This window comes from Pelodiscus sinensis, chromosome 2, assembly GCF_052426305.1.
Source record: "Pelodiscus sinensis isolate ZL-2025 chromosome 2, ASM5242630v1, whole genome shotgun sequence".
Classification (NCBI taxonomy): Eukaryota; Metazoa; Chordata; order Testudines; family Trionychidae; genus Pelodiscus; species Pelodiscus sinensis.
The window spans coordinates 203,608,837-203,635,132 of NC_143053.1; the positions used below are offsets into that span (position 1 = coordinate 203,608,837).

Below are 26,296 nucleotides of genomic sequence, written 5' to 3' on the forward strand. Positions count from 1 at the left end.
GCTGCCTGCCACGAGGGAGAGGGGCAGGGCGGTGATGTATACGGCCAGGGGGCAGAGCCATGTACGTCACCGCCCTCTTTTCCCCTCCCACTGCCGGGAGTTAAAGAGTGGAAGTTAAATCCTAGGGAGGAAAATAGAAAGGAGCATAAACTCTGACAAATTAAGTGTAAAAATATAATAAGGAAAGCCAAAAAAGAGTTTGAAGAACAGCTAGCGAAATACTCAAAAAGTAATAGCATAATGGTTTTTTAAGTATATCAGCAGCAGAAAGTCTACTAAACAACTAGTGGGACTACTGGAAAAAGGAAATGCTAAAGGAGCACTCAAAGATGGTAAGGTCGTTGTGAAGAAACTAAATGAACAGCTTGCTTCAGTCTTCATGAGGCTGTTAGGGAGATTCCCAAACCTGAACAATTATTTTCAGGTGACAATTCTTAGGAATTGTCCCAGATTGAGGTGTCATTAGAGGAAGTTTTGGAACAAACTGACAAACTTAATAGTAACAAGTAACCGGGACCAGATGATATTCACCCAAGAGTTCTGAAAATACTCAAATGTGAAATTGCAGAACTATTAACTGTGGTTTGTAACCTATCCTTTAAATCAGCTTCTGTACCTAATTACTGGAAGATAGCTATTATGGTGTCAATATTTAAAAGGGGCTGTGGAGGTGATCCTGGCAGTTACAGGCCAGTTAGTTTAACATCAGTACCGGGCAAATTAGTTGAAACTATTAGGTGAACATAGGTGAACACATAGGTGAACATAATTTGTTGGGGAAAAGTCAAGATGGATTCTATAAAGGGAAATCATGCCTTAATAATCTACTAGAGTTCTTTGAGGGGGTCAACAAGTGTGTGGACAAGGGGGATCTCGTGGATACAGTGTACTTAGATTTTCAAAAAGCCTTTGACAAGGTTCTTCATCAGAGGCTATTAATTAAAGTTAGTTGTCATGGGATAAAAGGAAAGGTCCTCTCATGGACTGATAACTGGTTATAAGACAGAAAACAAAGGGTAGGAATAAATGGTAAATTTTCAGAATGGAGAGAGTTAACTAGTGGTGTCCCCCAAAAGTCCATACTGGGACCAATCCTATTTAAATTATTTCTAAATGATCTGGAGAAAGGGATAAACAGTGAAGTGGCAAAATTTGCAGATGATACTAAACTGCTCAAGAGAGTTAAGACCAAAGCAGACTGTAAAGAGCTTCAAAAGGATCTCACAAAACTAGGTGATTGGGCAACAAAATGGCAAATGAAATTTAATGTTGATAAATGCAAAGTAATGCACATTGGAAAAAAATCCCAACTATACATATAAAATGATGAGGACTAATTTAGCTATAACCAACCACTCAAGAGATCTTGGAGTCATTATTTATAGTTCTCTCTATAGACTCAACGTGCAGTCGCAGTGAAAAAAGCAAACAGAATGTTGGGAATAATTAAAAAAGGGATAGAGAATAAGACAGAGAATATCTTATTGCCTCTATATAAATCCATGGCATGCTAACATCTTGAATACTGCATACAGATGTGGTTGCCTCATCTAAAAAAAGATATATTAGCATTGGAAAAGGGCTACAAAATGATTAGGGGTTTGGAACAGGTGCCATATGAGGAGAGATGAAAAACACTGGGATTTTTCAGTTTAGAAAAAGAGGAGACTAAGGGTACGTCTACACTAGCGCCCTAGTTCGAACTAGGGAGGCTAATGAGGGCGACCGAAATTGCTAATGAAGCGCGGGATTTAAATATCCATGAGGTTTAACTGTTAATTTGAACTGAGGAGTTTAATCTCAGAATTGCGCTTCTCTGCCGCATGTAGACTCAGGCAGTTACTTCGGGCTAGTCAGTTTCCAAAAATGGCAACTGGCCGGGAATATGCTAATCAAGCACGGGATATTTAAATCCTGTGCTTCATTAGCAATTTTGGTTGCCCTCATTAGCCTCCTTAGTTCGAACTAGGCGGCTACTGTAGACGTACCCTAAGGGAGGATATGATAGAGGTCTATAAAATCATGATGGGTATAAATAAATAAGGAAAAGTTCTTTACTTGTTCCCATAACCTAAGAACTAGGGGTGACCAAACGAAATTAATAGGTAGAAGGTTTAAAAACAAACAAAAGAAAGTTTTTCTTCAAGCAGTACACAGTCAACTTGTGGAACTCCTTGCCAGAGGATGTTGAGAAGACCAGGACTTCAATGGTATGTCTACACAGCAACATTTATTTTGAAATAACTATAATTATTTCAAAATAACTTAGTCTGCATCCACACAGCAGGCAGGTATTTCAAAATAGTGTCAAAAATACTGTTGAGCTGGAGAACTTCTTACTCCGACTCCTGTAACCCTCATAGTACAAGGAGCAAGGGAAGTCGGAGGAAGAGTGTTCTATTTTGAAATACGTAGGCTGTGTCTACACTGGGCCACTTATTCTGGAAAAGTGGCTGCTTTTCCGGAATAACTTGCCAGCTGTCTACACTGGCCACTTGCTTTTCCGGAAAAGCAATGACGATCTACTGTAAAATTGTCAGTGTTTTTCCTGGAAAAACTATGCTGCTCCCGTTCGGGCAAAAGTCCTTTTCTGGAAAAACTGATCCGGAAAAGGGCCAGTGTAGACAGCACAGTAGTCTTTTCCGCAAAAAAGCCCCGATTGCGAAAATGACGATTGAGGCTTTTTGCCGGAAAAGCACGTCTACATTGGCCACGGACGCTTTTCCGGAAAAAGTGCTTTTCCGGAAAAAGTGCTTTTCCGGAAAAGCATCCTGCCAATGTAGACGCGCTTTTTCCGGAAATACTTATAATGGAAAACTGTTCCGTTTTAAGCATTTCTGGAAAAGGGTGCCAGTGTAGACGTAGCTGTACTGTATAGACACTCCCAATTTCAAAATAAGCTAATTTGAAATATGTTACGCTATTGATGTAGTTCAATTTGTGTAGCTTATTTTGAGTTAAGCCCTGCTGTGTAGACATGCCCTAACAGAGTTCAAAAAAGAACTAGACAAGTTCATGGAGGTTAGGTCCATCAATGGTGATTAGTCAGGATGGGTAGGAATGGTGTCCCTAGACTCTGTTTGTCAGAGGTTGGAAATAGATGACAGGAGAGGGATCACTTGATGATCACCTGTTCTGTTCATTCCCTCTGGTGCATCTGGCATTGGTCAATGTTGGCAGACAAGATACTGGGCTTAATGGACCTTTGGTCTGTAACAGTATGACCACTCTCATGTTCTTAAGATTCCTGCAAATTCCTAGCATATTCTCATACAGAGTAATGTAACAGAATGATCATTCCCCTTCTTCCCTTTTACAATCTGTACAACAGATACAGATGATCTATCAGATGGTAACTTACCTGCTGAAAATACCCTATTATATTGTGCTGCTCAGAACATGCCTGACCCCGCCAAAAGAGTTACTGAAATATTTTACATCAGATAGAAAGCATGTCAATAATTTTATTTCCATCACACTTGTTCTTGGGTCCTACATGCTCCTTACTGAGGAAAATATTAATGTTTTACTAATTTAATTTGAAGTGTCAATTTAATAAGAACATAAGAACGGCCATACTATGTCAGATCAAAGGTCCATCCAGCCCAGTATCCTGTCTTCCAACAGTGATCAATGCCAGATGCCCCAGAGGGAGTGAACAGAACAAGAAATCATCATGTGATCCCTCTCCTGTCATCCATTTCCAGCCTCTGACAAACAGAGGCTAGGGACACCATCCCTACCCATCCTGGCTAATAGCCATTGATGGATCTAACCTCCATGAATTAGTCTAGTTCTATTTCAAACTCTGTTAAATTCCTGGACTTCACAACTTCCTTTGGCAAGGAGTTCTATGGGTTGAGTATGCACTGTGTGAAGAAAAATTTCCTTTTGTTTATTTGAAACCTGCTACATATTAATTTCATTTGGTGACCTCTAGCTCTTATATTATGAGAACAAGTAAATACATTTCCTTATTCACATTTTCCACATCAGTCATGATTTTATAGACATTTCATATCCCCCCCTTAGTCTACTCTTTTCTAAGCTGGAAAGTCCCAGTCTCTTCAATCTCTCTTCATATAGGACCTGTTCCAAACCCCTAATAGTTTTTGTTGCCCTTTTCTGAACCTTTTCCAATACCAATACATCTTGAATATTTGGCAATATTTAATGTCAAATTAAAATCTTGATATTTAAATTTGACAATGCATTGGGTTCCCAAAGGTAAGACCGTATGACATATACCTTACCATGCTTGTTGCTTTGATGTACACATTATCTTTCAGATGGCAATTTCCATCATTGGGAATTACTATCCCAGCCAATTTACTATCAAGGGCCAGATGAGAGGTCTGGTCTGTCATCACAAGAAGTAATCGCTTTGCTTCTTTGCGCCAGCCAATATGGCTCTAAAAGAAAAAAGTAAGAATGAGAATGGAATGTAACTCTTTTAATTCTATAATAGCTAAATATGAACATGGAAGTCCATTTTAAGTCTACTTTCAGGTACTGCATTGTTTAAAAACAAATCATAAGAACTGAAGCACACACTCAAAAGCAGATAAAGTAGTTAAAGTACTAATTCTTCACATACGGGGCTGGGTAGTAGTCCTGATCCTGCAAAGCACTTATGTGAGGAAAGTTCTGCACATTTAAATGCTATGCAGGATTGAGGCCCAGAGTTAGCAAGTCCACAAGAAATGATAGTTTCAATCTAACTTGAAGCAGATGGATTTATTATCCATTGACTTATTTTCCTCTCTCTGACTTTTTTTTAAAGACACATCACACATAAAAATTGGATCAGAAATATGTGTGTGGAATATGTGTTGATACAGTAAAACTGCCTGCTTCCGTTGTGATGTTAGTACCTACCAACTAAGCTGTACAGTGCTTGTAAAATTCCTTGATTCAAGATCACTACGTACAGAAAACAAAACAAAACCCACACAAATTCTCTGAATGAATGTAACACATTTTTAATATGCTTAATGATACCATAGTCAAAATAAGAGAAACTCTGATTTTTGTAAATTCCTTCTACTACACATCTTCTCTAACGGGACACTACACATAGCATTAATTAAGATATTGCACCATTCTACTAAACAAAGTTTAACAAGAAAAAAAATCACAACTATCAATATCATCATGACCCAATGCTGTCAAGACTCTTGTCTATACAGTATCCAGCAGTGGTTCCAGTCCCGAAGGACTTACTTACTTTGTTGGCAGTTTTGCCTGAGTAATGACTCACTTTGAGTAAGTGCCTTACTTGAGCAAAGGCTCCAGAATTTGCCTCAATTATTTTTCTGTAACATTATAGATTTCTGGAAAATAACATTGATAGCAATTTACTTCTTCCTTAGTTTTTAATAGATTCTAAGGGCAAAAGAGTCCATTATGATCATCTGCTCTGACTGCCTGTGTTACTCTTTCCAGGGTAAACATCCCTGAAATAATACCTAGAGCATATCTTTTGGAAAAAAGTCCAGTCTTGATTTTTAAAATGATCAATGATGGAGAATCCATGATCCTTGGTAAATTGTTCCAATGTTTAATTATTCTTACCATTACAAATCTGGAGTGTGTAAGAGCACCAAATAGGTAGCATACTTCTGCTACATTAACTATGATATGCAAGCCCTCACTGGGGCCGTGTCCAGACTCAGGGGTTTTTTCGGGAAAAGTAGCCTTTTCCCGAAAAAACTTCCCCTGCGTCCAGACTCAAGCCGCGTTCTTTCGAAATTATTTCGAAAGAACGCGGCTTTTCTTTCGATGGCGGTAAACCTCAATTTACGAGGAAGAACGCCTTCTTTCGAAAGTTCCTCTTTCGAAAGAAGGCGTTCTTCAATATAAAGAGGCCGTCTTCGAAAGAGAGCATCCAGACTCGCTGGGTGCTCTCTTTCGAAAAAGCGGATTTCTCTTTCGAAAGATCCGCCTGCAGTCTAGACGCGATTTTTTGAAAGAGGCTCTTTCGAAAGATGCTTTCGAAAGAGCCTCTTTCGAAAGAAGCCTGCAGTCTAGACATAGCCTGATGGAGGAAGTGCTGTGCACAAGTAAAGTACTAATCCCCTATGGTCAGACCCAGTCATCAGGGTTCTCTGACATAGCTAGAGGATGGAATGGTTCACACTGCAGTGTCCACTTCAGAATGACCACGTCTTTTAGAAAGGGAGAGGAATATAATGTTGGTGCAGAATAGAATGGTCTAAGCTTGTGGCTGAAGGGCTGGGGGTCCTACTCAATCCCTCATATCAGGGATCAAGGTCTTATGGACTGAGACCCCACCTTTAGGCTTCTACCTTCCATGCTTGCATATACACACTTGCAACCCTTCCTCCATGCACAGTGGAAGAGCCACCCACAAAAAGGTCATCTAGACTGGTGGAAGTGTTGGATGACAATCCACATCCCCTCTAATTTTACTTGTGGGCATGGAACAAAGGGCTGCCTGAGCTCAAGTTTAAAAGCTACGAACACAATCTGGCCCATTACTCAGCCCCCTTCACTTCTCCGTCTGCCCCTTCACTTACTCATTCATTCTTTCTTCTTCTTCAGCTCAATGCCTCACATTTATTATCTCTTCATCTCTACGACTCACCGCTCCAAGGCTGCCAAGTTCATGCATCATACAGGACACTTATGCATTAAGCAACCCAAGGATATATTCAGCTGAGCTGCAGAGCAGGCTTGTGGCTCCTACTGCAAAGAGGTGCTGTGGTGCCTGCTCTGCCTCCTTTCTCTTTTCTGTCCCTGAGTAGGGAAGTACTAGCTGCTGGCAGTGATGGTGATAAAAAGCAAGTGCATGGGACCCAGTGGTTCTCCCAGCTTCACTGCCAACCACGATCAAAACCCAGGCAACATCCCTGGCCAAAAGCCATACTCTACTTCCTTCCAGAAACCCAGACGTCATCTAACCCAACAGTCCCATGTAACTACCTCAGCAAGCCCAGAAATGTCCTACTGCCTACTCCAGCCACTGCTGCCAAAATTTGTGTATCTCCATGTCCTTACCTGCTACTGCTTGGGACCGGGTACATTGACAGTAAAATAAAAGTGTATAGATAAAAAATTAGTTCATTAAATAATTACATAAAATGTCACATGGAGCTGCACAAAATTTATTAGCTATGACTCTGACAAGGATGCTGAGTTGTAGGATGGAGCTGTCAAGTATTACCCTAAATAATTAAAGCTAAACTACACTTGTAAAAATTAGTGACCAGAGAATGTATAAGTAATATGTTCCTCCACCCTCAGCAGTTTCCAATTCACTCTCTAATTTGTCAGAATGGGAATTGGCAATGAGTCTCTTACTCAGAGCAAGTTAGAAAAGTTCAACTCTATAAAAAAATTAGCTGGCATTAATGAACTTACAGCTCACACTTGTTATGAAACGCACATTGTTCTCAGCCATTTTAGTCCACAATTCAATTAACAGGAAAGACTGTCTATAGTCATGAATGTTTCCATTCTATTATGTTTGGAAGCCTATAATCCCTTTCAAACTTGAATGTCATAAGTATGGAATGTATCCAATGATCAACATATAAATGCGAGAAATCCTTTCGGTGTTTCAGAGTAATTTGTGTAGCAGCTGTGAACAGGATAGCTATGTTTTGTGTTTTTCATCTACCTGCTTTATACTCTTCATCTCTTAAATATAAAAAGGCCCACAGTTAAATTTGTTTTTGGTGGGCTGCTTTTTATGGATTGTTTCCCCAATTCATTTCTCTGTCCTAAAATAAAATATATAAATGGGTAAGAAAGAACCACCATGGAAAAGAAGCCCGTCCTGACTCTCTAGACATGAACAGCACCATTGTCCAGAAGTCCTGCCTACTAAACTGGACAGGCATTGTATTGCTTGACGTAGCAAAAAGCAAGAGGATTGGATGGACACTTATCTTTAAATATGATGTAGGTCTTTCCTCATTCTTTTCTACTTTGAGGTGTGCAGAGATGTTTCTGTAACCATGTACTGTAGTAAAGGTTTTTTTTTTAAGTACAAATTATTTACAAGATTGAACCGATACTGAAATGCATGCTAAAATCATACACAGCAACACAAATGTAGTAGTCAAATATTTTCTAAAATCAAGGATTTTAGAAAGTTCAATCCACATTCACAACCCTTAGAAGATAGAGGAAGGACTTTGTACTGCTCAGTGGAACCTTTCTTTTTGGTAGGCTGAAGAATAGGTCTGCTCATTAAAGAGCCTAAAATTGTTATATGGGGTTTTATCATTATTGTGTCACAATGATTTACAAATATAAAATATGTTCAGTTTATAAGGAGTTAAGCTTTTTCTAACTGCCAATCCTGAAAACCAAACCTAGGATAGGAGAATCAAGGTGGGAATTTTCCATTACCAATAATCAAGTTTTTCAAACCAAATCTGATCCTCAGTTAAACTCGTTCAGCTCCTGACCTTAAATTACACCTTTAATAACTTGTGTAAGTGCAACTGATTGGAGCTTAGTAAACAATTCTGTTGATGCGGGAAAACTTACTCCCAATCAGTCTTCCATTGCAATGTTGGCTCTGCTGGGATAACAGGAATAACATACAGTAAAACTTGTTACCGAAATCAGCAATCTTGTATCTGATCATGTATTTTCATACAAGAGCGACATCAATTACCAGCACTGAAAATGATTCCCCTATTCAGTCCTCCTCCAATAAAAGAGCAGTGAGCTTCAAGGAGATCCTTGATGATGATTTGGAGATTGGAATGGGGGTGGAGAGAAATGCCATGCCACTATCAAGCATAAAGTTAAATAGGAGCATAATTAAGATATTATAAAGGTTTCAATATAATCAAGAATAGAAACAATGATAAATATAGATCTGTTGCTGAATTGCCATTCAGTTGTTTGTACAGAAATCACCTTACCTGGCACACAGCTGCCTGAAGCATAGCATCAAACCCCCCTTCAGGGGTATCGATATTCCCAGAGATCTTTTGTTTATTCACTGCATTTTTGAACTCTGCTATGTTGTCAGTCAGGGAAAGTACATGAATGTAACCATGAGGTGGCATACAATCTAAATTATAATCACTGCAGGACAAAACAAAGCAAGCCAAATATGTTGAATTATTATTTGAAATTAATTTTAGTAAACTCCAGTAGTAAGTGGGTTTTATGGAACACATTAATATAGACATTTGGAAAAAATATAATAGAATCTTCATTAGACTCATTGGAACTACAAATATTTCTAGTTTATGTTGAACAAAAATTAGTGCATGTTATGTTTTCTTCTATTTGCATGAAGAGTGTATTCGGTCCTAATTGCTTTCATGAAAACCATAACAAAAAATAACAATGCTGCTGCACAGAATGTAATGTACTACAAAATATGGGAAGAGATAGTATAATCTCCAATAGCACACTATCCATTTGGATTCCTAACGGTACGTCTACACTGCAAGCTTACTTCAAATTAAGCTATTTCATATCCCCTACTCATAACTCCGGTCATCTGAAGAAATGGGCTGTGCCCACGAAAGCTCATGATACCATCTATATGTTTTGTTAGTCTATAAAGTGCTACCAGACCATTTGTTGTTTATTCCAGAATAGTTATTCCAAAATAGCTTATTTTGAAATAGCATATCTACACTACAGGGAAGCCTCAAACTTAGTCTGAGGCAGGCTCCTCTAATGTAATCTCTATTTAGAGCCCCAGGAGATACTGGGGAGGAATAACTTAGAATGGCCCTAGTGAAGGGCTATTTTGAAATAGCAGTGGTGGAGTGTTTACACCTTATTTTGAAATAGCTAATTTGGAATAGGCATTATTCCTCAGAGAATGAGGTTTACAGATTTTGGAATAAGCTGTCCGTTATTTTGAAATTATTTCGAAATAATGGAATGGCTGTGTAGGCTCTTGCATTGTTATTCTGAAATAACTCTAGTTATCTCGAAATAACAGTGCAGTGTAGATGTACCTTAAGAGAGGGAATAATTAGACTTCATATTCAACTTTTCTGTGTCCTGATAAAAAATTACTACATATTAAGGACCAGATTCTGTTGCAATTTCACATGAATATGAGCTACAGAATCAAAACTTTAAAAAACCCATCAACTCTAAGGCGCATAAACTCATGGATATATTTCACACTGAGATTAGTAATAGTTATATAGCCACATGGATAGGAGACGAAGTTCTCAAATTCTCAGGGTATGTCTACACTACAAAGTAAATTCGAACTAACGGACGTTAGTTCGAATTAACTTTGATAGGCGCTACACTGGCGCTCCGCTAGTTCGAACTTAATTCGGAGCGCTTAGTTCGAACTAGGTAAATCTCATTGTACGAGGACTAAGCCTAGTTTGGAATTACTAGTTCGAATTAAGGGGTGTGTAGCCCCTTAATTTGAACTAGTGGGAGGCTAGCCCTCCCCAGCTTTCCCTGGTGGCCACTTTGGCCAACACCAGGGAAACTCTATTGCCCCCCTCCCGGCCCCGGACCCCTTAAAGGGGCACGGGCTGGCTACGATGCCCATGCCAGGTGCAAGCCTGCCAGCACCCAGCTAGCAGACCCTGCACCTGGCACGGCTCGAGCCAGCCACCTGATGCCCCCCGCCCTCCCCCTCTTCCCGGGTCCAGGCTGGCGGCTCCCGGGAGCTTGCCCAGGACAGCAAGAGGTGGGCACCTGCCTGGTCTAGTGCGGACATAGTTGACCTCATCCACGACCTCCGCACTAGGCACAGGAAAGTGGCCGTCTAGGGCAGGGGAGCTGCCAGCCTAGCCACCCAGGAGCAGGTGTGCATGAAAATCAAGGTGGTCCACTGAGACCCCCGACCCTGAGCTTACAATGGCCGTACTGGGTCAGACCAAAGGTCCATATAGCCCAGTAGCCTGTCTGTCGACAGCGGGCAACCCTAGGGACCCTGGAGGGGATGGACCGAAGACAGTGACCAAGCCATTTGTCTCGTGCCATCCCTCTCCAGCCTTCCACAAACTTTGGGCAGGGACACCACTCCTACCCCCTGGCTAATACTACTCCATGGACCCAACCTCCATGACTTTAACTCACTTCTCTTTAAACTCTGTTCTAGTTCTAGCCTTCACAGCCTCCTGCAGCAAGGAGTTCCACAGGTTGACTCTTAGCTTTGTGAAGAACAACTTTCTGTTACTAGTTTGAAGCCTGCTACCCATTCCTTTCCTTTGGTGTCCTCTAGTCCTTCTTTATGGGAACTAATGAAGAACTTTTCTGTATGCACCCTCTCCACCCCACTCATGCTTTTATAGACCTCTATCCTATCCCCCCTCAGTCTCCTCTTTTCTAAACTGAAAAGTCCCAGTCTCTTTAGCCTCTCTTTATATGAGACCTCTTCCATACCTCTGATCATTTTAGTTGCCCTCCCCCTCCCACCCTCTCTCTTCCCCTCTCCCACCTCCTTTTCCCAGTCTCCCCGAGTTGTGTTCAATAAAGAGAGATTATATTTTTGACCACACGTTTTCTTTATTTTGTACATCAGGAAGGGGGGCTAGGAAGGGTAAGTAGAAGGAGGTGATGGAAGAATGGGGTACGAGCCCCTGATGGGGAGGACTGGGCTGGCTCTGCGGGCTTCTGGGGGTGGAAGCTCTCCTGCAGCCCCCCAATTGCCCCCTCTCCCCAGATGGCAGCCTGCGGCAAGTGCAGCCGGTCTGATGGCCGAGTGCTGTGATGTGCCCAGTGTGGGCACTCAGGGCACTCCAAGCCAGGACTGCTTTGCAAGCGGGGCACCCCTGAGAACTGTCTGTCCGGGGTGGGGGTCGGGTCCCTTTAAGCACAGCCCTCGGCTAGCCTGAGGCAGCAGCTCCACACTCTAAGTCCTCATCTGATGCCCTGCCGGCACTGCTTCCGGCCATCCTTAAGCCCGGTTCAGGGTCCACTTAATGTGGACATGCTAGTTCGAATTAGCATAACGCTAATTCGAACTAGTTTTTTAGTCTGGATCCGTTAGTTCGAATTAGCTTAGTTCGAATTAACTAATTCGAACTAAGTTAGTTCGAATTAGCGCTGTAGTGTAGACATACCCTCAGAGGTTAACCAATTCTTACAATATTAAGGAAGCTTTGAGTAAGAAGTAGTTGAGCTAACTCTACAACCCATAGACTAAGCCCTTTTTCTGGAAAACAGTTAAGCATTGACTTCAGTGGGACTGAGGTAAATACATACATTCCTAAAAGATTAAGAGATACAGTTCCTGATCCAAAGCCCATGAAATAATGGAAAAGATGCAACTTATCTAATGGACTTGGGATCAGGCCTTTACAGTAGACCTACTATAAAGCAACAAGAAATTAATATTAATTACTTGTAAACAATTTGGATTCGTTGTGTGGAATCTTGTTCTATAAAGGTTATGGACAGTGATCCCTCCACTTACATGCATGTTGAATACAATGAAAAAAGTGTTACCACATTCAAAAATAGTGGGTCCAATCCTATACCTTTTTTCCCCTGAGTGAGAATGGCAAAAGCAAACCAAAAAGGTTCTTACTTTGTTTGCTAAACAGATCAGAAGAAATATATATTACAGGGATAAAAGAGAAAATTTCAAGGAAAACATTTTGAAAAACACTTGGAAATAAAAATGAAAAATAATCACAATATGTGACTGTTTTAATAAAAAAATATTTAAAATGTATGAAATATATGCCATAATCAGTTCTGAAATTTTAAAAATTATCACTGAATACTGCATGAAAGTGGCTTTCCCCCCCCCTTAAACAGAACACTTATTGGAAATCAACCTGATATCAAAAAGAAAAAAAAGACTCATTGTGAAATTAAAAAAATTATAATGGAGCATAAGATAATCAAATAATTTATTTATAACCACGTTTGTCACTTGGCATTATCCAAATAAAGACACATCATGATATACCTGCACTGATTATGGATTCTTTCTGGATGAATGCTAATATAAGGTGATACTGTCTTATCCACATATGATCCAAAGCCAAGTCGAAAATCAAGAGAAATATTTGCCATCTTTTTAGATAGATCAAAACCCACAGAATTTAATTTTTCTATGTTGTTGTGCATAGAAGCTGAGACATCAACTAAATAATAAAGGTCCACAGGATACTTCTCTAGAGGATGGACTTTTAGCACAAAGCTTGCTTCACCTCCTGGTTGAAAGGAAACAAAAAGTTTATTAAATATTTTCAAAATGTACCCTTCTAAAAATACTGCAGTTTTATTTTTAATGTTGCAGGCACAGTAAACATTTGCAGGCAAACAGAAAAAATATATTTTTTTAAAAAAGAGAAGGTTTTAAATGCACATCAAAATAAATCTTGAAAGACCTGTTTATAAAATTTATCTGGCCTCCAATATGGGTTATCGTTAAAAACATGTCTTTTATGATTGTCTTTTAAATTCTTGATTACACAGTCCAATAGTACTATACTAGACACAAACCATGACTCAAAAACTGAAAGAATTTCTGTCATTACAGGGCTGACCATTTCTAACTGTCCAATTTTACTTTGCTAATAAATGGGTCCATTATCCTCGCTAGGTGTGTGTCCAACTCTGTAAGTATCATATATATGCATAGCCCAAGATAACAGGACCCAACATGCCTAGTTATGTAGGGCTTCAAGTTTTCCATTTCATTGTTGCTAAAGAAGTCAATGAGAATTTTTCAAGGGTTAAAAGAAAAACCAAACGCAAGTTTAAGAAGAAAAACCCCTGTGGTTACCTCAGACAAAACACAGGTAGCCTTTTATCTCAGGGTGACAAATGTCTGTCTGTCCCACAGAGCTACATTACAATCTCTTATGTAAGAAAAGATCACTAACCTCTAAAAAGATCAGCTTATTGTATTTGGTTTTTCTCAACACCAGCAAAAACAATAACATGAATACACGACTAGACAGCACTTTAATTTCTTTATTGTGAAGTCTGAATTATTATTCAGAGCATCCAAAAATGTGCTACACACTTCTCAGAATAAATAAGATGGCATAATCCCTGCATAAGGAAGTTACAATCTAGTATGAAATGACACAATGAGGCAATAGCAAACCAAAGGGAAGGGACAAGTGCAGGATCATAGTTACAGCAGAGATTATTGTAGCTGCTCAACAAAGGCTAGTGTGCAACACGCTTGGACCAGAAGTTTTTTTAAAAAAAATCATAAAAAGTGTCTATGCATTTGTCAGATATTAGTCTAATGACACTACTAGACAAGATCATCAGCAAGATATTAATTGGTGAACTTTTGTTGACTACATCACAGCTATAGCAGTTTACACTAGATGAGGATCTGCTCTTTTGAGTTAAAATGAAAAATGCAAATACTGTATCTAATTCAAAGATGATTTACCTGATTATATTTTGGGAGAGGATGAAGGGCAGGAAGGTATACATATGAACATTTTCATCTAAAAATTTGAGATTTTGTCCATGACCAGTGTTTTATGAACAAAACAAATATTTCAACATACTGAAACTCTGCCTATATACTACCTACTTGCCAATGAAAACATTTTTTTGTAAATGAACTTCATAGTCTTTAATTTGCAAAGCAACTCCCTCAATGTTAAATATTTTGTCATAAACAGAGCTTTTATTTTTTTCCACATATATCCTCGCTTTTTTGAATATGTAAGTGAATCCGAAAAGCCAGGATTAAAAAAAAATCCTCCCCCCCATACACTTTTCTTCTGCATAGCATACCATTCAAATGCCATAGAGCAAGCCAAATTCCTTCCACAGTTACAGCTGTGCAACTACACTAGGTATAACTAAGGGCAGAACGTTGTCAATCTATTAAATTCTGAGTCTTGGTACCATGGCTATTTCAGTGATGTCTCTCTTGAGCAAGGACTTGCAGCTGCTCTTACTCTGTGAAACTCTGCGACCTGCATACATACTCATTTAGGACTAAGGAGATCTCAAAGCTCATTTTTACTTATAGAAAGCAAATGCTTAAACTGGCTTTTTAGAAGGCTGTGGTGTGCATTAGCCTTCTTAAATGAATTTAACTACAGCTGCTATATAAGCCCAGAAACATGGCTATGGCCCAAAAGCATTACAGAAATGTATCTTCTTGCTTCTGTGATATACTCCCCACCCAGTTAGATTATAAACCTGTTAAGAAACAGTGTTTAAACTCAGATTAGACCATAGGTTAAAATTCCATAGTAGATATAAAAGAATTATGGTTTGGTCTATTCAGTAAAAAAAATAATTATTATAATACAGTTGAGTCCCAATCATAATTCAGAGCTGTGTTTGAACAAGCTCATTTTAATCTCATAAACAGCCTAACAGATATCATCATAAGAAAGTCTCTTGCATATATTTAGCCTAAATCATCATCTTTGTTTCATTGCTCCAAGTTAAACCCTCATCTTACAGTAGTAGAAATGATGAATTCTGCAAATTTAACAAATATAATTCTGATGATTGTAAGAAAATGGAAAAGGTTTATGGATGTATCCATTAAGGATAGCACAACTTACAAAGTGCACTATTCTCTTTGTTCTAGTAGATCCATGTGTGAGAATGTAGTTGTGGGAGATGATTTTTATATTGCTATTCCTCCCAGATATGCCCAGTGTTTAATGTAGATCTATGACAATTTAATACTTATTAAATATAAATACACCTGAAAAAGTCTGACCATGTAAGTGCACATCTCTCTCTCTCTCTCTCTCTCTCTCTCTCTATATATATATATATATATAAAATCATTAAATCTGTTTAATGATTTGTGAACCAAAGTGCATAATAAAGCTGAAGCATACAAAATGGCTTGGATTTTTCAAAGGGAGCAAAGAAAAATAAGTGCTAATTCCCACTGCAAATCAATGGGGTAGAGTGGACAGCTGTGGGCCAGGGCTGAATTATAACATGGCCATTGAGCTGTCCAGGAGTTGTCCAGGAGTTTGGGTTCTTGAGTAGACAAGGGGATAGGGCATTTCCCTGGGAGCACAGGGTTGGGGACTTGAGTGGACCCTCTGAAGGGAGGTGGAGTGGGATCTCCAGTTAACTCGGGGAAACTACATCAGCCTCTAGAGCGCAGAGTGGTGTGCTCGATTCCTTGGCCCACACAGGAATAGGAAGCTAGCTGGGGAATGGTCTAGAGAGGCAGGCATTACAAGCTATGCTCCAGGATCAACAAGATTGGGGCCATCTATGCAGAGCTCTCATGAGTGTTCATGATTAGAAGACCTACAACCACTGCTCCCATCCATGAAGCCATTAGATCAGGACTAGTCAATATAATGGTCTTCTTTTGATATGCATTTTAGTAGTTAAATCCTGAACTGTCATTGCTCATGAAAAGTGTTGTCATATGGGTGGAAATCAGGTAAGAGGAAGTTACAACCTTATGCAGTAACAATGGATCTTCGAGATGCGTGTCCTCGTGGGTTCTCCACTGTTGGTGCTGGGCTCATCCTGGCGCAGCAGATCGGAGTTTTGAACAGCAGTAGTCAGCCGGACCACACATGCGTGGTCAGCGTCTCATGACATTCATACCCTTTTCCTTATGCGTGCAGTCCAGCTCCCGCCAATTCCTCTTGTCCATCCAAGAATCTGAAACAAAGACTATTATTAACATAGACTCTGAAGCAGGGAGGAGGGCAGGTAGTGGAGCACCCACAGGGACACACATCTCAAAGAACCGTTGTTACTGCACAAGGTGAGTAACTTCCTCTTCTTCTTCAAGTGATGTCCCCATTGGTGCTCCACTGTCAGTGACTTTGTAGCAGTGTTCAAGAGCAGCTGGATGGCGGGTCTCGGAATCATGATTTAATGGCTGTGGAAAGTACTGCTCAGGCCACCAAGGAGTCCATGGCTAAATAGTGTACTATAGCATAGTGTTTCATAAAAGTGTCATTAGAAGACCATGTATGGCAGATGTCTCTGAAAGGGATCCCTCATAGAAATGCCGTGGATGTTGCTATGGCTATAGTAGAATGAGCTTTGGGTGCTGTTGCAAGTGGCTTGTTTTGGATGGTGTAGCACTTGTTGATAAAGGAAACTAGGAGGTTCAAAATGTGTTGAGAGGAAAGTGGTTCTCATTTGGAACGGTCCGCTAGAGACACTAGTAAACGTTGGGACTTACGGAAGCTGCAAGTCCTTTCAATGTAAAAGGCTAGTGCTCTATGCATATCAAGGGAATGTAAGGATGCTTTTCAAGATGAGGTATGAGGCTTGGGAAAGAAAGACAGGAGAACAACTGGTTCATTGATATGAAATTTGGAACACATCATAGGGAGGAAGACTGGGTGAAGACACAATGTCACACTATGTAGTTAAAGACAGTGTAGGGCTGCCAGCTCACTGACCCTACGGGCAGAAGTAATGGCCAGTAGAAAACCACCTTCATTGTGATCATTGGAAGTGGTGCTGTCGCTAACAGTTCATAGGGTGGTTGAGTGAGGTGTCCAGAACTAGATCTAAGTTCCATGGAGGTGGTGGAGGCCTCTGGGATGGCTTGAGGTTGATCAAACCCTTGAGGAACCTCTTGGTAGTCAGGTGTGCAAACACTAAGGTGCCATCTATAGAGTGTTGGAAGGTGGTGATAGCCGCCAGGTGTACTTTGAGCAAGGCAATAGCTAACCCAGAGTGCTTTAAGGATAGGATATTCAAGGATTTCATGCAGGGGCACTGCATGTGGGTCCAGCTTCTTGTTAGTGCACCAGAAGACAAACCTATGCTACTTATGAAGGTAGGTTGACCTTGTGGTATCCTTCCAGCTATTTATCAGGACTTGTTCGACTTGTGAAGTGCAGAGGTTCTCAGAATCAGAGAACCAGTGAGAAACTATGCTATCACTGGAGAACATGAGGCTATGGGTCAAGAAGGGCCCTGTGGTTCCAGGTCAGTAGGTCAGGAAGTTTGAGAAGGGGATACGGTGGCAGGCGAGACATCCGATAAAGAAAGGGAAACCACGCCTGGTGAGCACATGAGGATGCTATGAGAATCACTTTGGCTCTGTCCCTGTTGATCTTTTCTAAGGCCCTGGGAATGAGCATGGTGGGCAGGAATGCATATAGAAGCAGACCTGTCCAGTTGAGGAAGAAAGCATCGCCTTGGAGAAACTTTGCCAATCCCGACCCTGGAACAGTATCATCAGTATTTTGAGTTCTTGTAAGAAGCAAAAAGGTCTATTTAAAGGAAGCCCCATCAGCGGAAGATATATAGGAGAACATTTTTCCAGAGTTCCCATTTGTGATCTGGTGCAAAGTGCCTGCTTAGGGCATCCGCAGCAGTGTTGCTGATTCCTGGTAAGTATGATTCGATCAGTATGATCTTGTTGCAAACGCACCAATTCCAGAGGCAGACCACCTCCACACAAAGGGCTTCCCCCTTGGCCATTGATATAATACATCATAGTGAAGTTGTCAGGAAGTATTCTGACCATAGTGCCGGAGATATGCACTCTGAAATGTTTGTAGGCATTGAAAACAGCCCTGAGTTCCAGGATATTGATATAAAGGGTTGTTTCCTGTGGTGCCCATCAGCCCTGAGTGGATAGGTCATTCATATGGGCGCCCCAACCAATAAGAGAGGCATCTGTGGTGATATGAATGGATGGTTGAAGTCAATGGAATAGAACTCCTGCAAGGAGGTTATATGACTCAGTCCACCATTTGAGGGAAGTTATTACAGCAGATGGTGGAGTGACCCACTTGTGGACGCTGTGTCTTGTGGGAACATACACCAATGCTAACCAATGCTGCAGGCACCGGAAGTGCAACCATGCTTGGTGGACCACATATGTTGTGGCCGCCATGACCCAGAAGCTGCAGACATGTGAGGACTGGAACTGTAGGGCTCATAGTAAGTATCAAAACTAGGCCCTATTTAGCTTGGTACCTTTGTGCAGGTAAGTAAACTCATGTTGTGGTGGAATTGAAGAGAGTCCCTATGAACTCCAGAGTCTGGGTTGGCTCTAATGTGGATTTCTGGTTGTTGGTGATCAGACCGAGAGACTCAAATGTCGTGAAAATCATGTGGGATGCTTTGGACGCAGATGGGCCCTTTACAAGGCAGCTGTCGAGGTCGGGGAAGATTATAATGCGCTGTTGATGTAGGTGCACCGTCACCACCATGAGTGTTTTCGAGAACACTCTGGGTGCTGAAGAGAGTCCAAAGGGCAGAACTTGATATTGGAAGTGGTCTCCTCCAACTGTGAAATGAAGAAACTCCTGTGAGTGGGATGAATGGTAATGTGGAAATACGCATCTTGGAGGTCGAAGGCTGTAAACCAATCCCCGTGATCTAGTGCTGGAATTATAGTAGCAAGAGTTACCTTTTTGAACTGCTGTTTCTGACAGGCAGACTTCCCCTGTTGGTCATGTCACATCATGCAGACGAGTCTTGGCAGCTCTGGTCTTAGGCTGTGTCTTGTAGGTGAGTTCTTCTTCCAGGTCTTCCCTCCTTCTTCTTGGTGTTCCTTTCTTCCTTTCTCTTTTCCTTCTTTCATCTTGTCCTCACTTTTCTCCTTTTTCTTTGTCTTGCTCTTGGTTCCCAGTTTATATAGTGAAACTTGAGTCCTGCTTAGCTATAACTTAACCAATTATTTTAGTATAATTTTACTAACCAATCATAACATACTGTAACAGAATTATCTAACCAATCATACCTCACCACCCTTAGTTGATTCTCCCCTAGCAAAATTAATTATACAGCAGACAGAAACAGTTACAAACCAGACAGAGATCACAGAGACAAACAATAGGAAGGTAAGGACAATAATCATAGAATGGGGATTCCACAACCACAACTATTGGTAAACAGTTTCTTGCCAGACAAAATGCTGTTAACTAAGTTTTCTCTACCCATCTTGAGATCTGTTTCTTTATCTGGTGACAGTGGGGGTCATTACAACAGGATCCTTCTCACAGCCCAGTGTGACACTATTTTAATGCAATTTAGCTGGAATGTGAGTATGTGACTCCAGGCTTTACAGCTAATGGCTGCTGCTCTTTGGTCTAGCTGCAGAAGAAGGCTTTCATTTAGGCCTACCAATATGGCTATAGGCCTTCCAATATGGCTACAGAAAAAACATATTGTTACAGAGGTGTATGCATACCGAGGATATGGAGAGTGTCTCTGGAGTCTTTGCTTGAGTGGAGGACCTTGTTGGTCTTCTTGGTCCTCCACTTTGGTCTGAAGTTCTCGTGGGACTCTAGCAGTCTGTAGCCATGAGGAACTCCTCATGACTATCACGGTAGCAGTGGAAGGAGCCGCTCTGTCTGCTATATCCAGTGCGATCTGAAGTCCGGTTCTAGCAGACACGTATCCCTCCTGGACTATGGACTTCAGAATGGGTTTCTGGCGTCCGGCAAATGTTCCATTAGTGCAGTCAGTTTGGTGTAATTGTCAAAGTTGTGGTTCTACAGGAGAATGGCATAATTGGTGATGCACATTAATAGTGTTGAAGAAGATTATATTTTCCTGCCAAAAAGGTCCATGTGCTTGCTTTCTTTTTCAGCTGCACCTTTCTTATACTGTGGAGTCTTTGACCTGTGTTGGGCTGCATCCATAACTAGTGAGTTGGGGTGAGGTTGTGAGAATAAAAACTACATACCCTTAGCCGGGACAAATCGCTGTGAGTGAGAGGATCTGTAACAGCAGGGTGACCAGTGTCTAGAATAGGAGGGCTGGTGTTGATGATGGTCAGTTGTCCAATATGGTGGGCAACTGTGGTAGTATCTGTGGTGATCATGGTATAAACATCTTGGAGATGAGTGCCTGGAAGAATAGACGCTCCTATGCTTCTCCCAACGTGTTGCACGCCACGATAAGGCTAAGGAATGAGGAAGTATTACCAAGCCCCTGAAGGAGGAGAAAGATACATGTGTCTCGGCTGTTAGGAGCGTCCAGTGCCAGGGGAGGGTGGGATGCCCGTGCTGGCATGGCTGATGGTGTCAGTGCAGGGGGTTGTGTTGATTGTGGTGCCGACACCAGTAGCAGCATTTTTGTAGATGAGGCTGCCCGTGACAATGGTGCCTTCAGTGCCGGATGGCAGAATTCTATTCCCATTGTTGGCATTGACAGTGCCCTTTGGCGGACTTTTGGGTCCGAGACAGCCCTGGGACATGAAGGAGTGGTGCCGGACGTACCTGGCTTGTCCGCAGTACTGACCCTGCTCGTTGGCACAGATGGCAGGCAGTGTGCTGGTGAGGTGTGTTTCCTTGCTAAGAACCCCGTAGTGGGGGAAGAAGCCCTCCATTTCTGGGCCCTGAGGGGTCCAAGGGAGCCTTGCTAATAGCTGTAGCACTCTGTCGAACAGGAGCATGTGGAGATGCATCTCTCTGTCTCGACAAGCTGTGGCTGTGAGCTTCAAACAATACATGCATTTCTGAGGCACATGGGCCTCTCCCAGACATATGATGCAAAAAGAATGCCCGTCGGAAGCCGGCATGGTTTCACAACAAGTGTCACATTTTTTTTGAACCCCAGTGAACCTGGCATTGTGAGAGGGGTACTGTTGTCAGTTCTCCTCGACTATGGCTTCTTCTTTTCTCTCTGGGTATGTCTACACTTGCAGCCTAATTTGAAATAGGGCTGCAAATGTAGGCATTTGAAATTGCAAATCAAGCCTGCAATTTAAATATATTTCGAATTAGGCTGCAAGTATAGACATACCCTCTCTCTTTCCTTTTTATCTTCTTTTTCTCTTTTTTTCTTTTTTTTTTAATGGCTTGAGAAACGGCCGGTGAACCAAAAAACCCTTTCTTTAAACGAACGACGAAATTGGTATCTGTAACTATAACTATGAACTAAGAATATCAACTAACTAACTAAGGGTATGTCTACACTACAGCACTAATTCGAACTAATTTAATTCGAATTAGTTAATTCGAACAAAGCTAATTCGAACTAGTGCATCTAGACCTAAAAACTAGTTTGAATTAGCATCTTCCTAATTCGAACTAGCATGTCCACATTGAGTGGACCCTGAACTGAGGTTAAGGATGGCCGGAAGCAGTGCTGGCAGGGCATCAGATTGGGGCTTAGAGCGTGGAGCTGCTGTCTCAGGCTAGCCGAGGGCTGCGCTTAAAGATATTTTGGCCTTAGAAAGGATTCAGAAAAGGGCAACAAAAATGATTAGGGGTTTGGAACGGGTCCCATATGAGGAGAGGTTAAAGCGACTGGCACTTTTCAGTTTAGAAAAGAGGAGACTGAGGGGGTATAAGATAGAGGTCTATAAAATCATGAGTGGTGTGGAGAGGGTGCATAAAGAAAAGTTCTTCATTAGTTCCCATAATAGAAGGACTAGAGGACCCCAAATGAAATGAATGGGTATCAGGCTTCAAACTAATAACAGAAAGTTCTTCTTCACAAAGCAAATAGTCAACCTGTGGAACGCCTTGCCACAGGAGGCTGTGAAGGCTAGAATTATAACAGAGTTTAAAGAGAAGTTAGATAAAATCATGGAGGTTGGGTCCATGGAGTGCTATTAGCCAGGGGGTAGAAATGGTGTCCCTGGCCTCTGTTTGTGGAAGGCTGAAGATGGATGGCACGAGACAAATGGTTTGGTCACTGTCTTCAGTCCATCCCCTCCAGGGTACCCAGTGTGGGTTGCTGTTGGCAGACAGGCTACTGGGCTAGATGGACATTTGGTCTGACTCAGTATGGCCGTTCTTATGTTTTTATGTTCTAAGCTCAGAGCTCAGGGTCGGGGGGTCTCACTGGACCACCTTGATTTTCATGCAAACCTGCTTCTGGGTGGCCAGGCTGAAAGCTATCCTGCCCGAGATGGCCACTTTCCTATGTCTAGTGCAGAGGTCGTGGATGAGATCCACGATGTCCACACTAGACCAGGCGGGCACCTGCCTCTTGCAGCCCCGGGCAGGCTCTTGGGAGCCACCAGCCTGGTCCCAGGAAGAGGCGGAGGGCTGGGTGTCAGCGGGTGGCTGGCTCGTGCCGTGCCAGGTGCAGGGTCTGCTCGCTGAGTGTTGGCAGGCTTGCACCTGGCACGGGCACTGTAGCCAGACCGTGCCCCTTTTAGGGCTCCGGGGCTGGGAGGGGGGCAGACAAGTTTCCCTGGTTTGGCCAGAGTGGCCACCAGGGCAAGCTGGGAAGGGCTAGCCTCCCACTAGTTTGAATTAAGTGGCTACACAGCCCTTAATTCGAACTACTTAATTCGAACTAGGCGTTAGTCCTCGTAGAATGAGGTTTACCTAGTTCGAATAAAGCGCTCCACTAGTTCGAATTAAGTTCGAACTAGCGGTTTGTATGTGTAGCGCCTATCAAAGTTAATTTGAACTAACGTCTGTTAGTTTGAATTAACTTTGTAGTGTAGACATACCCTAAGAGAATTCTTATTTTCTTTTGTGACTAACCAGTTAAGGAGAAGAGCTCGCTTTGTCTGCAACTGAGGGTGGTAATGAAGGAACAGGTGGGAGCTGGACCACACACATGAGGAAAAGAGCACGAATGTTGCGAGATGCTGACCGTGCATGTGTGGTCCAGCTGAGTACTGCTGTTCAAAATTCTGATCTGCAGTGTCGGGACGAGCCTGACACCCACGGAGACATCACTCAAAGAAGAAATATTGCATTTTATTAATATAAGCAGAAGTGACTTTAATGGGGCTTGTGTGTTGTGTAGTCTTGCCTTAATCTTTGTATTCTTGTCCATCAGTGTGAAAGAAGCTATTTGCACATATTTGCATATATATTTGCAACTTAAGTTGCGGCCCTAGGCATGTGCTGTGAGTATCATTATGGCCTCTGGGGCTTACCAAGTTCAGTAGCTCTGCATTAGATTCTCTCCCCTCCTTGTAGATGAAGCAATTTTGGGGGTTCTTGTGGCTTCTAAGCCATGTATATTTTATATTTTTTCCCTTTCTGGGTTGTTTTCACTAAATGGGATGACATGTTTCTAAATGTCTTTTCTTGTGTTTGGGTGCAAGAACGAGTAAGCCACTTTGTAAAATGTTGTTAGATAGTCAACATTATGGACCAATGGTTAAGAATTTAGTTTAATGAGGTGGGTTTCAATCTTCCAATTCTGGGATAATTCAAGCAACAAAATTACAATCTGTCTTCTATGAGTCTCTAGAACATAACCTGCATATTTCCAAGTGCAAAACTCCATTCTTAACATTAACTTGGTGGATCTTGATGAAAATAGCAAAAAATGAGATAGAACACTGATAAAAGCTTCCATCTTCACTTCCATGTCACTTTTTGTAAAACTCAGCGTAGTCCAGGCCAACTGCCAGTAGATATAATACATTTTAGTTGTACTCATAGCCAGGACTCGCCGAACCGCGCTGTCCGGCAATCTGCGCATGCGCAGATCGCCGGAACCCGGCTCTTCTGGGTTACGATCTACTCACCACAATCTACTCATCACCATTTGTCGAGCCCTGCTCATAGCATTGCAGCTATCCTTCTACAAAGTAGTTTTATAGATTAAAGGTAATTAGTTTCATTCTTATGAATAGTAATTACAGCCATTGCCTCTCAAACTAGAGTGAATATCCCTATATTTATATTTAAAACAACAGTAACATTTTAGATAACCAAACCTGGACGCAGTTGGATTGAAACCTGTCCTGGAGTTACTTGTGTATTAGCCTTGTGGTCACTGGGTACTGTTACACGACTGGTGGGATTTTCAATAAATTCCGATTGGCAGCCTTTTTTTATTAAATTAAAAACCATGTCACATCGTCCCTTCTGTGTTGCTTCTGCCATGAAATCCTGTATGAAATGGGGCAAAAAGTACAAAACATTTTAAGTTTTAAAAAAATCTGTAATTTTCACAGGAACTCAAGTTACCGTTTAACAAGTGTTTCAAACAATAAAACGTCATTATAATCACATAGGCTGTTGTACAAGGCTATGGAAGGAACATGTTTTTAATGACAACGACAAGAAAATATTTAAAATAGAAGTTAAATCTAATTGCTAACATTATTTTTTCTTTCAAGGACAAAACGTTTTGAATAGAGAGGATTTTGCACAATTAGAACAAGCTGCTTTTGGAAAAACATGGTATGTACTGTCATTATGTCACTGCAAAATTGTTTGTGCTATATTCACTAAAGCAGTTCCACCAAAGTTATGTGATCCACACTTACCTATTTTACTTAACAAATTTTACTGGGTCTACTAGAAATTTTGTTTACAATGATATTTTAAAATTAGGACCTCTGTTTATGGTTAAGTTTCTCAAGAAGTGGCCAGACTTTTAAGTATTCAGGAAACACAGCAGCTCTTACTGAAATCAGAGGGAACTGCTAGATTTTTGAAACTCTTTTCTGGGGCGGTTGGGATAATGAAAGGTTATTTGAGTGTTGATGAGAAGGAATCCCACTACAGGCAGTCCCCGGGTTACGTACAAGATAGGGACTGTAGGTTTGTTCTTAAGTTGAATCTGTATGTAAGTCGGAACTGGCATCCAGATTCAGCCGCTGCTGAAACTGACCAGCGGCTGACTACAGGAAGCCCGAGGCAGAGTTGCTCTGCCCCGGGCTTCCTGGAATCAGCCGCTGACCAGTTTCAACAGGCTGAATCTGGACGCCAGTTCTTACATACAGATTCAACTTAAGTACCCCAGGCGTCCCCAAGTCAGCTGCTGCTGAAACTGATCAGCGGCTGATTCCAGGAAGCCCAGGGCAGAGCAACTCTGCCTCGGGCTTCCTGTAGTCAGCGCTGGTCAGTTTCAGCAGCGGCTGACTTGGGGACGCCTGGGACAGAGCAGCTTGGGTGCTGCTGGGTTGCTCCAGTATCGCTGCTCCTCGGCGCTACTGGACCAACCCAGCAGCACCCAAGCTGCTCTGCCCCAAGCGTCCTGATTCAGCCGCTGCTGAAACTGACCAGCAGTGGCTGAATCAGGACGTCTGGGGCAGAGCAGACGAGGTGCTGCCGGGTTGGTCCAGTAGCGCCCAGAGCGGCACTACGGGACCAACCGGCAGCGCCCCAGCTGCTGTACCACAGGCGTCCGGAGCAAAGCCGCGGAGCACGGGGGCAGCGGGACAGCCCAGACGCGCCGCGGCTGTCCTGCTGCTGGCGTGCTCCGCGGCTTTGCTCCCCATCTCCCTGGTCTGCTGGTCCCCAGCAGACCAGGGAGACGGGGAGCAAAGCGGAGCAAAGCTGCGGAGCACGCCGGCAGCGGGACAGCTGTGGCGCGTCTGGGCTGTCCGCTGCCCGCGTGCTCCGCGGCTTTGCTCTGCTTTGCTCCCCGTCTCCCCGGTCTGTTGGTCTCCAGCAGACCAGGGAGACGGGGAGCAAAGCCGCGGAACACGCCGGCAGCGGGACAGCCGCGGCACGTCTGGGCTGTCCGCTGCCGGCGTGCT

The 26,296-nt window shown here is 42.2% G+C and overlaps 1 protein-coding gene across 4 annotated transcripts in view; it reads right to left on the bottom strand.

Annotated features, from left to right (window-relative positions):
- The window catches only part of ITGB8 (integrin subunit beta 8), a 95,983-nt gene that overhangs the window by 34,835 nt on the left and 34,852 nt on the right, over positions 1-26,296 (bottom strand). For 3 of the 4 annotated variants that reach the window (XM_006138342.5, XM_014581219.4, XM_075922240.2), the window contains exons 3-6: positions 24,524-24,698; positions 12,896-13,142; positions 8,904-9,069; positions 4,254-4,412 (exon numbers count right to left, since the gene is read on the bottom strand). In XM_006138342.5, the coding sequence (XP_006138404.1) occupies positions 4,254-4,412; positions 8,904-9,069; positions 12,896-13,142; positions 24,524-24,698 (747 nt within the window). The other variant, XM_075922239.2, reaches the window with a different exon arrangement.